The 16593-nt window shown below is 42.0% G+C and overlaps 1 protein-coding gene across 1 annotated transcript in view; it reads left to right on the top strand.

Moving 5' to 3' along the window:
• The window catches only part of DOCK3 (dedicator of cytokinesis 3), a 606207-nt gene that overhangs the window by 482560 nt on the left and 107054 nt on the right, over nt 1–16593 (top strand). Inside the window, exons 22-23 of the mRNA XM_011939302.1 lie at nt 3840–4010; nt 14490–14682. Coding sequence (XP_011794692.1) covers nt 3840–4010; nt 14490–14682 — 364 coding nt within the window. The remainder of the gene's footprint in view (nt 1–3839; nt 4011–14489; nt 14683–16593) is intronic.

Genomic DNA, 16593 nt, shown 5'->3' with positions numbered 1-16593 from the left:
AAAAAAAAAGAAATTCTGGGTTGAAAATTCTTTTCTTTAAGAATGTTAAATATTGGCCCCCACTCTCTTCTGGCTTGTAGAGTTTCTGCCAAGAGATCCACTGTTAGTCTGATGAGCTTCCCTTTGTGAGTAACCCGATCTTTCTCTCTGGCTGCCCTTAACATTTTTTCCTTTATTTCAACTTTGGTGAATCTGACGATTATGTGTCTTGGAGTTTCTCTTCTTGAGGAGTATCTTTGTGGTGTTCTTTGTATTTCCTGAATTTGAATGTTGGCCTGCCTTGTTAGGTTGGAGAAGTTCTCCTGGATAATATCCTGAAGAGTGTTTTCCAGCTTGGTTCCGTTCTCCCTGTCACTTTCAGGTACACCAATCAGACATAGATTTGGTCTTTTCACATAATCCCATATTTCTTGGAGGCTTTGTTCGTTTCTTTTTACTCTTTTTTCTCTTAAACGTCTCACTTCATTTCATTCATTTGATCTTCAATCACTGATACCCTTTCTTCCTCTTTATTGAATCGGCTAGTGAAGCTTGTGTATGTGTCACTTAGTTCTTGTGCTATGGTTTTCAGCTCCATCGGGTCATTTACCGTCTTCTCTATGCTGTGTATTCTAGTTAGCCACTCCTGACCTCAGGTGATCCACCCACCTCCACCTTCCAAAGTCCTGGAATTTTAGGGATGAGCCACTGCACCGGGCCCCAAGTGCTTGGATTTTTAAGGAACCAAAAGGCAATTGATGTGACTAAAGCAAGGGCTTTCAAATGCTAGATTGGATGTAGAAGATGATAATAAGGGAGAACTGCGACTGTTTCCAAGGGGTCTTTGCTAAATCAGCTGAGTTGATGGCAAGACCATTTATGGAGGTACAGAATTCTGGGAAAGATAAGGTTTGGGTAGGGAGAAGGAAGAATTCTCTTTCGGGGAGCATTTTTCTGAGGTGTTTTCATATTTGTTCTCACCATTTCACACTTGTTCTATAATACATCCAACACTAAGGTTTTATCAGTTTGTTTCCTCTTCTTCATCTGATTTCAGTTTGCATGTCTCCTTCACCAAATTAGTAAGTTTCCATCTAATCCTGTTTTCCTCCTTCATAGGATGCATGCTCCTGGCCTGATACTTCTCATTCCAGTATCAAAAGCCATGAACTAGGAAACTTCTTCCTTAATACTTTTGATTCAATATATCTTTCCACTCATAACCTTATCTCTTCCTTTTACCTTTAGAATCATGACCTTCAAAAAAGTTCTGTTGAAGAAGGTGAAAATGAAAAGTTCATTATTTCTTACTTGGTTTTATTGTTTGTTCACAATGTGAGAGGCATGTAGGGGTGTCATTGTGGGTTTTAGGGTGGCTCTTCACAAGGCATTCCAAAACAACAGCACACTTTTCCGTGCTGAGCTGTATCAGTTCCTTAGCAGGTAGCCACAAGGAGGAAAGAGAGGGCACGGTGGATCTTTTTGGTGATATAAACATGGTAATAACTTTTAGGATCTCTTTTTCTTACAGGTTTATTAACTTAAGCAAAAATGGACAGGGCAGCTGCTTCAGCCACAGTTAAGTGCTCCATTGTCTCTACACAGTAATCAGAGCACCTTAAAGCTTGAACAAATTCCACAGGCTCCACCTCTTACCTTCTGTTCCACTCCTCTGCCCCACTCTCCTTCCCCAGTTGAATCTGTCAGAGGTGGCCAGCATCACCTGGTCCTGATCAGGATGGTACTGATCCAAAAATTCAAGAGATTCAAGAGGAGTGGGGAAGAGGGACGTCAGGTACTGACGAATGACTGGAAGTGGCTTTATTTTCCGTGTCCTCATCCGAGTTTGCATAGAGACTTCTCTGACATCAGCCTTGTGCTCCTCTGCTATTTGTCTTATATTGTGTAACCTAATAGTGGAAGCAAGCTCTCATGCCCAAAAGGTGCAAGTCACTTTGCTGTCTAGTTCTACCTCCCTGAAACTGGCGAATGTTTCATGCCAGTCATTACATCTCTTGTGGTAGCTGTTTCAAATTTAAAAACCAAACAAACAAAAAAACTTTTTAAAATTAGAGGAGTAGTATGGAGCACATAATTAGATTTGCCTACCTCTCAGGTGTCCTAAAATTACACTTTTCAAAAAAAAAATTTAGTTTATTTTCCTGTCTTTATTTCCAATGCCCTATGTAATTGCCAGTCCTTCCTGCATCTTCCGGGGCTTGGGCATATGATAGTAGGATGCTCAATAAGTTCATGTTCTTCTTCTATGCATAATACATTTTTGGTGAATCTTTCCAGGTCTTAGCATGCTTTACATTTTCTGTGTGACTTAACTGAGGAAGCAATCCTGGCTTTTTTAGGCTGCTCCAAGATCTATTCTATCTTTTACCTATAGGGATCCTAATCCCTACCTCTAAGGATTCCAGGGTGTCAATCCTGACCCTGTCCCTCTTTTGTCCTCTGCTGAGCCCAGCAATCCATGTTAATCATACAAAACCAAAGTACCTAAAGGGAAAAGTCAGACCTGCTACCTAGCCATTTAGTTTGGAAAATGCACACGTTTATTTTCTTTATTCGAATAGAAAATACATCCTACTTCAGTGACTTCAAACTGGCATAACCTAATAAATGAAGCTGGCTCAGAAGTGTATACTTTCTGCTTCATGGGCCTGAAGAGTCACCACAATATAGACATACTAGAGCAGTGGCAGAGTCCAGCCTGCAAGTGTCTGGGTTTAGCAACTGACAGATTTTTCAAGTTCTTTATAGACTAGGCATTAAAAAGCTACTAGAACAGAGGGTGTAGCATTTATGGAGACGAGGCCGCACACTCATTTCTTCTACAGAATCAACTGGTACAAGCCATGGATGACACATTTTCTAAACTGGCATTCCCCAGTGCCAACTGAATTTTGTATGGGCCACAAAATATTAAGTTCTGCTTTTCCAAACCGTCTAACAGCTGGATAGATCATGAAAGGGAGTTTAGGAATTGTTTCCTGTTTATGTTTCAAGTACCTGACTTCTGTTTGTTTCAGCATTGCGTAAGTTTCTCTCCATTATCTCTGCCTTTTCAGTGTCTGGGAAATCTGTGTTTTTTTGTTTTTTTAATTAGAAAACATAGTATTGGGTCTTGAACGTGTTCTCTTAAAAGGAAATTACTCTGTAAGCATGGGCCAAGCGTCAGGAACTCCTCAGAATCAGATTCTGCTCCCAAACTTTTTGCAGAAGCTTCATCTTATACTATTTATGAACTGTTTATGGCAGATGTCTTCGTGGAAAGAGGGTGGATACTGGATGTCTCAGGCCTATCGGCTGCTGTGCAGCCTGGGGCAAGTTTTCTTCAGATTTCTGTGACCCCTGGTGAAAAAGGAGGAACTGTGTCAGGCCCCAGCTATATCTTAAAGATATAGGAGACTTCTAAGTCTGAGGACTCCTGAGTCCTTTAGGACACTTCCTTCTTGCAGTAAACTTGAGTGTTTCTTACATCCTTGCCTTGTGACTCTTTTATTTCCAGACCTGAAAAAAAATACAAAGAAACTTATTTTTTAAACTCTGAATGTCCTTGAATTCAACTATTTCTATAACAGTCTATGGCTCCTTAATTCCAGAATCTCAGAAAACAGTTGTGAAATTATTTAATGATTCTTTCAATAAGAAGGTAGCTGCTGCTTAGTGACGATTTGGATATTTGAGAAAAAAATTTAAAAAATAAAGTACCTATCTATCTCCATAGTTAGAACTGTCCATCACCTGATTTTGGTATAGAAACTGCTGTTACTTTGCCCTTTGTTTTCTGCTATGTGAGTTCCTGACCATCTTCAACACCTCTCCATCACTTTTTCTCCCACACTTTCCAGGCCTTGGAGTACCTTTTCAAGTTCATTGTACAGTCACGGATCCTGTACTCACGAGCCACTTGTGGAATGGAAGAGGAACAATTCAGATCCAGTATCCAAGAACTTTTCCAGTCCATCCGGTTTGTGCTCAGTCTGGACAGCAGAAACTCAGAAACACTCCTTTTTACTCAGGTTCGCACACTGCAGGGAAGCTTTGCTGCTGGGTTCCTCTTTCTCAGCGGGTGGTTTCTTTGTCTTCTGGTTTTCAGAGATGAAGAAGCCCTGCCAGGATCATGTGTGTTGGGTAAGGGGTGATTTATAAGGAAATACCTGATACAACAAAATGCTGCTTTTACTGCAAATCTGGCTGTGCCTCAGCTGCCAGATGTAAAACAGCTCAGTGGCTTTATGTTGGAGATGAAGCACAAATTTGTTCTTGTGAAACAGTCTTTAGACCAAATTTATTTAGCTACATACTACTTAGTTTTTTATGAGCATCTTATTGATAGGAGATAATCAGAATGTATGGGGAATTTTATGTCCTGATTAATCATTGTATTAATGAAAGTTGGGCACAGTGGCTGACGCCTGTAATCCTAGCACTTTGGCAGGCCAAGGCGGGTGGATTGCTTGAGCTCAGGAGTTCAAGACCACCCTGGGCAACATGATGAAACCCCATCTCTACTAAAAATACAAAAAATTAGCATGCACCTCTAGTCCCGGCTACTCAGGAGGCTGAGGCAGGAGAATTGCTTGAACCCGGGAGGCGGAGGTTGCAGTGAGCCAAGATTGCACCACTGCACTCCAGCCTGGGCAACAGAGTGAGACTGTCTCCAAGAAGAAAAAGAAAAAAAGAAAATTTAGATTAGCTTTTGTCCATTCCAGAAGTTGAATGAAATAATTTGTAAAACAGTAGGATTAACTAGGAAGCTTTGGCTAAGAATTAAGATTAAATTAGGATCAGAGGGCTGGCAAGGTGGCCAAATAGGAACAGCTCTGGACTACAGCTCCCAGCGAGATCAACACAAAAGGCGGATGATTTCTGCATTTCCAACTGAGGTACCCGGCTCATCTCACTGGGACTGGCTAGACAGTGGGTACACCCATGAAGGGCAAGCAGAAGCAGGATGGGGTGTCACCTCACCTGGGAAGCACAAGGGGTTAGGGAACTCCCTCCCTTAACCAAGGGAAGCCAGGAGAGACTGTGCCTTGAGGAATGGTGCATTCTGGCCCAGATACTACGCTTTTCCCACAGTTTTTGCAACCCGCAGACCAGGAGATTCCCTTTTGTGCCTATACTACCAGGGCCCTGGGTTTCAAGCACAAAACTGGGCAGCTGATTGGGCAGACACTGAGCTAGCAGCAGGAGTTTTTTCTATACCCCAGTGGAGCCTGGAACACCAGCGAGACAGAACCGTTCACTCCCCTGGAAAGGGGGCTGAAGCCAGGGAGCCAAGTGGTCTAGCTCAGTGAATCCCACTCCCACGGAGCCCAGCAAGCTAAGATCCACTGGCTTGAAATTCTCACTGCCAGCACAGCAGTCTGACGTCGACCTGGCACACTCAATCTTGGTCAGGGAAGGGGCATCCACCATTACAGAGGCTTGAGAAGGCAGTTTTCCCCCTCACAGTGTAAAAAAGGCTGACAGAAACTTTGGAGGGGGCAGAGCCCACTACAGTGCTGCCAAGCCACTGTAGCCTGACTGCCTCTCTAGATTCCTCCTCTCTGGGCAGGGCATCTGTGAAAGAAAGGCATCAAGCCCAGTCAGGGGCTTATAGATCCAACTCCCGTCTCCCTGGGACAGAGCACCTGGGGGAAGGGGCGGCTATGGGCACAGCTTCAGCAGACTTAAATGTTCTTGCCTGCCGACTCTGAAGGGATTGGCAGATCTCCCAGCACAGTGCTCGAGCTCCACTAAGGGACAGACTGTCTCCTTAAGTGGATCCCTGGCCCCCGTGCCTCCTGAATGGGAGACACCTCCTAGTAGGGGACGACAGACACCTCATACAGGAGAGCTGTGGCTGGCATCTGGTGGGTGCCACTCTGGGAAGAAGCTTCCAGAGGAAGAAATAGGCAGCAATCTTTGCTGTCTGCAGCCTCCGCTGGTGATACCCAGGCAAACAGGATATGCTGGAATGCATATCCAGCAAAGTCCAGCAGACCTCCAACAGAGGGACCTGACTGTTAGAAGAAAACCCAACAAACAGAAAGGAATAGCATTGACATCAACAAAAAGGACATCCACACAGAAACCCTATCCGAAGGTCACCAGCATCAAACACCAAATGTAGATAAATCCAGGAAGACAAGGAAAAACCGGTGCAAAAAGGCTGAAAATTCCAAAAACCAGAACATCTCTTCTCCTCCTGAGGATCACAACTCCTAGCCAGCAAGGGAACAGACCTGGATGGAGAATGAGTTTGACGAATTGACAGAAGTAGGCTTCAGAAAGTAGGTAATAACAAACTCCTCGAAGCTAAAGGAGCATGTTCTAACCCAATTCAAGGAAGCTAAGAATCTTGACAAAAGGTTTGAGGAATTGCTAACCACAGTAACCAGGTTAGAGAAGAACATAAATGACCTGATGGAGCAGAAAAACACAGCATGAGAGCTTCATGAAGCGTACACAGGTATCAATAGCCAAATCAATCAAGTGGAAGAAAGGTTATTAGAGATTGAAGATCAACTTAATGAAATACAGCATGAAGACAAGATTAGAGAAAAAAGAATGAAAAGGAACAAACAAAGCCTCCAAGAAATGTGGGACTATGTGAGAAGACCAAACCTATGTTTGTTTGGTGTACCTGAAAGTGACAGAGAGAATGGAACCAAGTTGGAAGACACTCTTCAGGATATTATCCAGGAGAACTTTTCCAACCTAACAAGGCAGGCCAACATTCAAATTCAGGAAATACAAAGAGCACCACAGAGATACTCCTCAAGAAGAGCAACCCCAAGACGCATAATCGTCAGAATCACCAAGATTGAAATGAAGGAAGATATGTTAAGGGCAGCCAGAGAGAAAGATCGGGTTACCCACAAAGAGAAGCCCATCAGACTAACAGTGGATCTGTCCGCAGAAACCCTACAAGCCAGAAGAGAGTGGGGGCCAATATTCAACGTTCTTAAAGAAAAGAATTTTCAACCCAGAATTTCATATCCAGCCAAACTAAGCTTCATAAGTGAAGGACAAATAAAATCCTTTACAAACTAGCAAATGCTGAGGGATTCTGTCACCACCAGGCCTGCCTTACAAGAACTCCTGAAGGAAGCACTAAATATGGAAAGGAAAAACCGGTACCAGCCACTGTAGAAACATACCAAATTGTAAAGACCATTGACGCTATGAAGAAACTGCATCAACTAACAGGCAAAATAACCAGCTGGCATCATAATGACAGGATCAAATTCACACATAACTATATTAACCTTAAATGTAAATGGGCTAAGTGCCCCCAATTAAAAGACACAGACTGACAAATTGGATAAAGAGTCAAGACCCATCGTTGTGTTGTATTCAGGAGACCCATCTCACATGAAAAGACATACATAGGCTCCAAATAAAGGGATGGAGGACTATTTACCAAGCAAATGGAAAGCAAAACACAGCATGGGTTGCAATCCTAGTCTCTTATAAAACAAACTTTAAACAAAGATCAAAAAAGACAAAGAAGGACATTACATAATGGTAAAGGGATCAATGCAACAAGAAGCACTGACTCTCCAAAACATGTATGCACCCAATACAGGAGCACCCAGGTTCCAATAGAGCAAATTCTTAGAGACCAACAAAGAGACTTAGACTCCCACACAATAATAATGGGAGACTTTAATATCCCACTGTCAGTATTAGATCAATGAGACAGAAAATTAACAAGGATATTCAGGACTTGAACTCAGCTCTGGACCAAGCAGACCTAATAGACATCTACTAGAGCTCTCCACCTCGAATCAATAGAACATACATTCTTTTCAGCACCACATTGCACATATTCTAAAAATGACCACAAAATTATAAATAAAACACTCCTCAGCAAATGCAGAAGAACAGAAATCATAACAAACAGTCTCTCAGACCACAGTACAATCGAATTAGAACTCAGGATTAAGAAACTCACTCAAAACTGCACAACTACATGGAAACTGAACAACCTGAACAACCCGCTCCTGAATGACTACTGGGTAAATAACGAAATTAAGGCAGAAATAAATAAGTTCTTTGAAACCAATGGGAACATAGATACAATGTGCCAGAATCTCTGGGACACAGCTAAAGCAGTGTTTAGAGGGAAATATATAGCACTAAATGCCCATAGGAGAAAGCAGGAGATACCTAAAATCAACACCCTAGCATCACAGTTAAAAGAACTAGAGAAGCAAGAGCAAATTCAAAAGCTAACAGAAGACAAGAAGTAACTGGCTGTGCGCAGTAGCTCACACCTGTAATCCCAGCACTTTGGGAGGCCGAGGCGGGCGGATCATGAGGTCAGGAGATTGAGACAATTCTGGCCAACAGGGTGAAACCTCGTCTCTACTAAAATTACAAAAAATTAGCCGGGCATGGTGGAGGTGTGTGTATTCCCAGCTACTTGGGAGACTGAGGCAGGAGAATGGTGTGAACTTGGGAGGCAGAGCTTACAGTGAGCCGATAATTGCACCACTGCACTCCAGCCTGGGCGACAGAGAAAGACTCCATCTCAAAAAAAAAAGAGAGAAATAACTTAGATCAGAACAGAGACATGAAAACTCCTTCAAAAAATTAATGAATCCAGGAGCTGGTTTTTTGAAAAGATCAACAAAATAGATAGACTACTAGCCAGACTAATAAAGAAGAAAAGAGAGAAGAATCAAATAGACACAACAACAAATGTGATAAAGGGGTGATCACCACTGATCCCACAGAAATAGAAACTACCATCAGAGAATACTATAAACACCTCTGTGCAAATAAACTAGAAACTCTAGAAAAAATGGATAAATTCCTGGACACATACAGTGTCCCAAGACTAAACCAGGAAGAAGTTGAACCCCTGAATAGACCAATAACAAGGTCTGAAATTGAGGTTGTAATTAACAGTATACCAACCAAAAAACTCCCGGGACCAGACGGATTCACAGCCAAATTCTACTAGAGGTACAAAGAGGAGCTGGTACCATTCCTTCTGAAACTATTCCAAACAATAGAAAAAGAGGGACTCCTCCCAAACTCATTTTTGAGGCCAGCATCATCCTGATACCAAAACCTGGCAGAGACACAACAAAAAAAGAAAATTTCAGGCTACTATCTCTGATGAACATCCATTTGTGAAAATCCTCAATAAAATACTGGCACACCAAATCCAGCAGCACATCAAAAAGCGTATCCACCACGATCAAGTCAACTTCATCCCTGGGATGCAAGGCTGGTCCAACATACACAAATAAATAAATGTAATCCATCACATAAACAGAAACAATGACAAAAACTACTTATCTCAATAGATGCAGAAAAGGTCTTCGATAAATTCAACATCCCTTCATGCTAAAAACTCCCAATAAACTAGGTATTGATGGAATGTATCTCAAAGTAATAAGAGCTATTTATGACAAACCCACAGCCAGTATCATCCTGAATGGGTAAAAGCTGGAAACATTCCCTTTGAAAACTGGCACAAGACAAGGATGCCCTCTCTCACCACTCCTATTCAACATAGTATTGGAAGTTCTGGCTAGGGCAGTCAGACAAGAGAAAGAAATAAAGGGCATTCAAATAGGAAGAGAGGAAGTGAAATTGTCTCTGTTTACAGATGACATGATTATATATTTAGAAAACCCCATCGTCTCAGCACAAAATCTCCTTAAGCTGATAAGCAACTTCAGCAAAGTCTCAGGATACAAAATCAATGTGCAGAAATCACAAGCATTCCTGTACACCAATAATAAACAGAGAGCCAAGTCATGCGTGAACTCCCATTTACAATTGCTACAAAGAGAATAAAATACCTAGGAATACAACTTAGAGAGGATATGAAGGACCTCTTAAAGAAAAACTACAAACCACTGCTCAAGGAAATAAGAGAGGACACAAACAAATGGAAAAACATTCCATGCTCATGGATAGGAAGAACCAATATCGTGAAAATGGCCATACTGCCCAAAGTAATTTATAGATTCAGTGCTATCCCCATCAAGCTACCATTGACTTTCTTCACAGAATTAGAAAAAACTACTTTAAATTTCATATGGAACCAAAAAAGAGCCCATATAGCCAAGACAATCCTAAGCAAAAAGAACACTGCTGGAGGCATCATGCTACCTGACTTCAAACTATACTACAATGCTACAGTGACCAAAACAGCATGGTACTGGTACCAAAACAGATACATAGACCAGTGGAACAGAACAGAGGCCTCAGAAATAACAGCATGCATCTACAACCATCTGATCTTTGAGAAATCTGACAAAAACAAGCAATGGGGAAAGGATTCCCTATTTAATAAATGGTGTTGGCAAACTGGCTAGCCATATGCAGAAAGCTGAAACTGGACCCTTTCCTTACACCTTATACAAATATTAACTCAAGATGGATTAAAGACTTTAAATGTAAGACCTAAAACCTTAAAAACCCTAGAAGAAAACCTAGGCAATACCATTCAGGACATAGGCATGGGCAAGGACTTCATGACTAAAACACCAAAAGCAATTGCAGCAAAAGCCAAAATTGACAAATGGGATCTAATGAAACTAAAGAGCTTCTGCACAGTGAAAGAAAGTATCATCAGGGTGAACAGGCAACCTATAGAATAGGAGAAAATTTTTGCAATCCATCCGACAAAAGGCTAACATCCAGAATCTACAAAGAACTTAAACAAATTTACGAAGAAAAAAAAAAAAACATCAAAAAGTGGGCAAAGGAGATGAACAAACACTTCTCAAAAGAAGACATTTACGTGGCCAACATGGAAAAAACTCATCATCACTGGTCATTAGAGAAATGCAAATCAAAACCACAATGAGATACCATCTCACACCAGTTAGAATGGCGATCATTAAAAAGTCAGGAAACAACAGATGCTGGAGAGGATGTGGAGAAATAGTAACACTTTTACACTGTTGGTGGGAGTGTAAATTAGTTCAACCATTGTGAAAGACAGTGTGGTGATTCCTCAAGGATCTAGAGCTAGAAATACCATTTGACCCAGCAATCCGATTACTGGCTATATACCCAAAGGATTATAAATCATTCTACTATAAAGACACATGCACACGTATGTTTTTTTTCTTTCTTTTTCTTTTTCTTTTTTTTTGAGATGGAGTTTCACCCTTGTTGCCCAAGCTGGAGTGCAATGGAGCGATCTCAGCTCACTGCGACCTCCACCTCCTGGTTCAAGCGATTCTCCTGCCTCAACCTCCTGAGTAGCTGGGATTATAGGCACACACCACCATATTCAGCTAATTTTTCATATTTTTATTAGAAATGGGGTTTCACCCTGTTTGCTAGGCTAGTCTTGAACTCCTGACCTCAGGTGATCCACCTGCCTCACTCTCTCAAAGTGCTGGTATTACAGGCATGAGCCACCACGTCCAGCCACACACGTATGTTTATTGCAGCACTGTTGACAATAACAAAGATTTGGAACCAACCCAAATGCCCATCAGTCATAGACTAGATAAAGAAAATGTGGCACATATACACCATGGAATACTATGCAGTCATAAAAAAGGAAGAGTTTATGTCCTTTGCAGGGACATGGATGAAGCTGGAAACCATCATTCTCAGTCAACTAACACAGGAGCAGAAAACCAAACACCACATGTTCTCACTCATATGTGGCATATGTGGGAGGTGAACAAGGAGAACACATGGACACAGGGAGGGGAACATCACACACCTAGGGGGGATCGGGAGCTAGGAGAGGGATAGCATTAGGAGAAATACCTAACGTAGATGATGGATTGATGGGTGCAGCACACCGCCATGGCACGTGTATACCTATGTAACAAACCTGCACGTTCTGCACATGCATCCCAGAACTTAAAGTATAATAAATAAATTAATTAAATAATTAAAATGAAACTTCAAAAAAAGATTAGATTAGATTCAATATTAGAAGAAAATTTGCTTTCTTATATTAAAACTACGTGGCCAATCACCTGAGCCCAAGAAGTTAAGGCTACAGTGAGCTGTGATTGCGCCACTGCACTCCAGCCTGGCCACAGAGTGAGACACTGTCTCGAAAACTAACAAAACTGCCTAGCCAGCTAATCTGTTACCTTTCCACACAGTCTTACCCTAGAACAAATCAAGAATTAATTACCCCAGTCAAAAGGGAGGTATTTTTCCTTATAAAATGAGTGTCAGAATTTTTATGTAACGGATTATATTCTTCAACTTTTTGAAGCTAAATATTATGCCAAAACCTGTAAGCAAAGATCAGACAGCCTCTCTTATGTCCAATCGTTCAGTTACTGCCAAGTATATTGTTAGCCCAAGTATATATTTAAACTGTCTCATTTAAGATTAAAATTAAAAAACAAAAAATTTTAAAAAAAATTTTGTTTTCCACTTGCCTCTGTGTTGCCTCTTGATACCAGTTGCCTGTAGGTTTCTCAGCCCAGAGGACAGGTGATCAACTGGGAGTACCTTAAGGCTTCCTTGACTCTATAAAGGAATATACTCTATAAGGGAGTCTATAAGGAACTCTATAAGGGAGTACCTCAAGGCTTCCAGGTGCTTCTGTAAGGAAGACACCTGTGATCTCCCTTTCTAAGTACCTTAAGCTGCTCATGTTCCTCTTCCATTCACCTCCCACAGCCAGAATATGGAGAGATTAGAGGTAGCTAGCAAAGCAATGCACATATGCTTTCTGGGAACTTGGTAACACAGTATTGCCTTCTGCTGAGTGGCACACTCCTACTACATCAAGATAAATAGCTTAGATCTGGTCTCAGCTAAGACCTGTGTGAGAATCTGACCTTCTTCTTTGGTGCAAGGCTCATGTTTCCTGAGTTTCATATATATATATATATGTGTGTGTGTATATATATGTATATGTGTGTGTGTATATATAGAGAGAGAGAAAGAGAGAGAGATACACACACACATATGTATGCGTATTATTCACTTAGACTTTATATCTTTGATTATGACCACTAGAAGATGTCAGGGTGTGAGAGTCCTTCTCTCCTGGTGTCTAAGTACAGGATATTTCACCATTTAAGAGAGCAAATGAGTTGCTGTTTGTTATTGATTATAAAACACCTACTTCACCACTCCTTTGTCTTTTATATCTAAGCTGCTAACAATATGTTTTGTTCTGGTTCTAATTACTGCAAAACAATCTCCTCAATATTCCGGGAATTATAAATCTGCAGATAGAACTCATATAAGTGCTCCAGTTGGGCCTGGCCTGAATAAAGACCACAGCACAAGCCTGTTTTCCATGGCATAAATTTTCAGTCACTCTAAGCCAGTGTCTGTTGCCTGATGGAGCAGTCAAGAAAACAGCCTTCCCTCCCCAACCTACCATTTGGGAAGGGTGCGTTCTCACCTTTTTGTCTCAAGGTGGCACTCCATTTCTCTTTGTAAATCCTGAGTTAATGGTATAAGGGGACTGAGAAGTGAAAAAATGTCTTCATGCTGCTTCCACTTCCACAAGAGAAAATCATGAGAACGAGCATGTATCAAAGGCCTGTTGTGTTCCAGACACTCTACTGGAAACTTTATGTAAAAATTTCCCTCATACCAGCATCAAGAAATGAGTAATAGCATCATCCCCATTTTATAGATGGGGAAACAGAGAATTAGGTTAACTTGCCAAAGTTTATGTGTCCCGTAAGTGGTAAAGCTCGAATTTGAACCCGTGAACCCATTATCTTTCTCCTATAGTGCTCTGCCTCCCAAAGGTTCTGGAACTGTTCTATTATCAGATTGTTCTCAAGAAACTACCTTATGGTCTACCAGAGCTTACATCCTAGAAGAAAAGCCTAACATGCACACTCCCACTCCCCTTGCTTGGGTGTCTAGGTCGCTGAACTCTAAGCCCACGTCAACAGTCCTCAAGAGTTTATGGCTAACCAAATACACACATTTCCCATCCTCTTGAATTTACTCTTGAGACTACCAGGCATCATTTATGAAAAAAATAATTTATGAAGCCTTCATATTTCATGGTTGCAAATGAGAATCTCTATTCTGGGGAAGTGGTACAGCTCTCAGAACTGGATCATTGGCTACAGGGCTGTGAGCAGAGTTCAGCTGATGCTGCTTGAAGGAACTCAGCTCTCTGCCATACTTTCTTGAGTTTGGAACCAAAATTGGAAAGTTAAGTACTTGATCATAGAGACGAACAAAAATATAAATACATTTTATGAACAAAAACAGCTGTGGATCTTAAGCCACACTGAGCAGATTTTTCTTTATACCCCATTCTCTTGCCAGCAAATGCTATATGCAAGTTATGAAAGCCTCAGTTTTCCTGGATCCCAGTAAATTATCTTGTTTTGGTTTCCTTTTTGGTTTTTCCTGCTCCATGCCTGAGTGCTGTAGTCAGTGGCCAGGGAGGAGCCCAACTCAGGCAGAGATGCTACAGTTCCTTCTTAGCCTGTCACCACCTTGTATCATTGTCTGAGTGTGAAAGATAGACACACACCCTAACTCTGTGCTAACCACAGCTTCATTTGCTTCTGCAGGCTGCACTCCTCAATTCTTTCCCAACCATCTTTGACGAGCTGCTGCAAATGTTCACCGTGCAAGAGGTGGCAGAGTTTGTGAGAGGGACACTGGGGAGCATGCCCAGCACTGTGCACATTGGGCAGTCAATGGACGTGGTCAAGCTGCAGTCCATTGCCAGGACAGTGGATAGCCGCCTGTTTTCTTTCTCAGGTAAATCAAGTTGGGATGAGAGTCAGACTCACCTTTCCTTCCTTCTAGGGGTGATAGCCAAGTGGTAATCAAAGGATCAGTTTCCTCAACCATTATGCAAGAAACCAGTGACCCTTAAGATGCAGAATATTTTGGTAAACTATAATAGAGAATGCAGCCAAGACCTAGGCCTACTGTCTTACTCACAATTTATTCCTAGGAATCCACACATACGGGCATGTCACTGGGGTGGTGTCTGAGTCCATTCAGGCTACTGTAACAGATACCATAGACTGGGTGGCATGTAAACAACAAACTTTCTCAGTTCTGGAGGTTAGGAAGTCTAAGATCAAAGCACCAGCAGATTCAGTGTCTGGTGAGGCCCACTTCCTGGTTCATAGGCAGCTGTCTTCTCTCTGTGTTGTCACATAACAGAAGGGGCAAGGCAGCTCTCTGGGGTCTCTTTTTTTTACAAGGCCACTAATCTTGTTCATGAGGGCCCTGCCTCCAGGCCCACAGCTTCCAAGAACAGAGCTTGCCATACGCTCAGGAAAGGAAGGAGAGGAAGAGAGAAGGGACTATCTCAAGGAAACAAGGAGAAGCCAAGAAAATAAGAGGCCCTACAGATGACTTGAGGTCAGGAGTTCAAGACTAACCTGGCAAACAGGGTGACACCCTATCTCTACTAATAATACAAAAAATTAGCCAGGCGTGGTGGTGGGCACCTGTAATCCCAGCTACTCAGGAGGCTAAGGCAGGTGAATTGCTTGAACCCAGGAGGCAGAGGTGGCAGTAAGCTGAGATCATGCCATTGTACTCCAACCGGGGCAACAGAGCGAAACTGTCTCAAAAAAAAAAGGGGGGCCCTGAAAGGGGGCCCTGAGGACCCTGTGCTTGCTTGTTTCCTTGCCATACCAGTCAGTACCTTTTCCAGTCTTTGGAGAACCAACAAGGATTAGAGAGAGAAATAGACAGGGAGCTCTTTATGCTCCCCAAGGGGTCAGGACAATCTAATATATTAGCAGCCTAGTCTGTCTTTCACGAAGAACTTCTGGTTTTGTTCCTGAAGCCACATCATATGTGATCAAGTTCTGCCTTGCAGGGACAACCAGATGCTCAATGGCCATATATTAAGATCAATATGAGCCTCATTCTTTAAGTATAATATCATTGTGCTAGAATAAACTTCCGAGGCACCAAAATAAATCCAAAACACCAGCAAAGCAATTATTAGAATTTTTATAATTTTTGGTGGTTAATTTTTTAGGTTTGACTTTTTTTTTTTTTTTTTAATGAGATAGAGTCTTGCTGTGTTGCCCAGGCTGGAGTCCAGTGGCGTGATCTTGGCTCATCGCAACCTCTGCCAGGTTCAAATGATTCTCCTGCCTCAGCCTCCCGAGTAGTTGGGACTACAGGCATGCAACACCATGCCCGGCTAATTTTTTTTCTTTTTTTTTGGATTTTTAGTAGAGATGGGGTTTCACCATATTGGCCAGGCTGGTCTCGAGCTCCTGATCTCATGATCCACCCATCTCAGCCTCCCAAAGTGCTGGGATTATAAGCGTGAGACACGGCACCCAGCCAGGTTTAACTTTTAAAGTATCAGACCAAAAATTTCTCAGCCCAGTGCCACACACATTTATAATACTAAATAGGTGTTCCCTTTGACTTAGCTCTGCCAGCATATGGTATTGCTAGTAGTAGTAAAGCTGCCCCCAAGAAAGTCATCTTTTTTCGACCAGTAACTGTTTATGCTGGTAAACAGTTCTCTCTTCAGCTCCTATGTTGAAGATTTTATTAATGGTTTGGGCACACTGTCACTGAAGGCCACTGTACACACTTGAGCTTTGTGCACTGCTTAAAAGGAAATGCTTTCAGCTGGGCGCGGTAGCTCACGCCTGTAATCCCAGTACTTTGGGAGGTTGAGGTGGG

The sequence above is a fragment of the Colobus angolensis genome, unplaced genomic scaffold (genome assembly GCF_000951035.1).
Source record: "Colobus angolensis palliatus isolate OR3802 unplaced genomic scaffold, Cang.pa_1.0 Scaffold18, whole genome shotgun sequence".
Taxonomy (NCBI): domain Eukaryota; kingdom Metazoa; phylum Chordata; class Mammalia; order Primates; family Cercopithecidae; genus Colobus; species Colobus angolensis.
The sequence above is the reverse complement of the archived record's forward strand: the minus strand, read 5'-3'. Positions and strand labels throughout refer to the sequence as shown.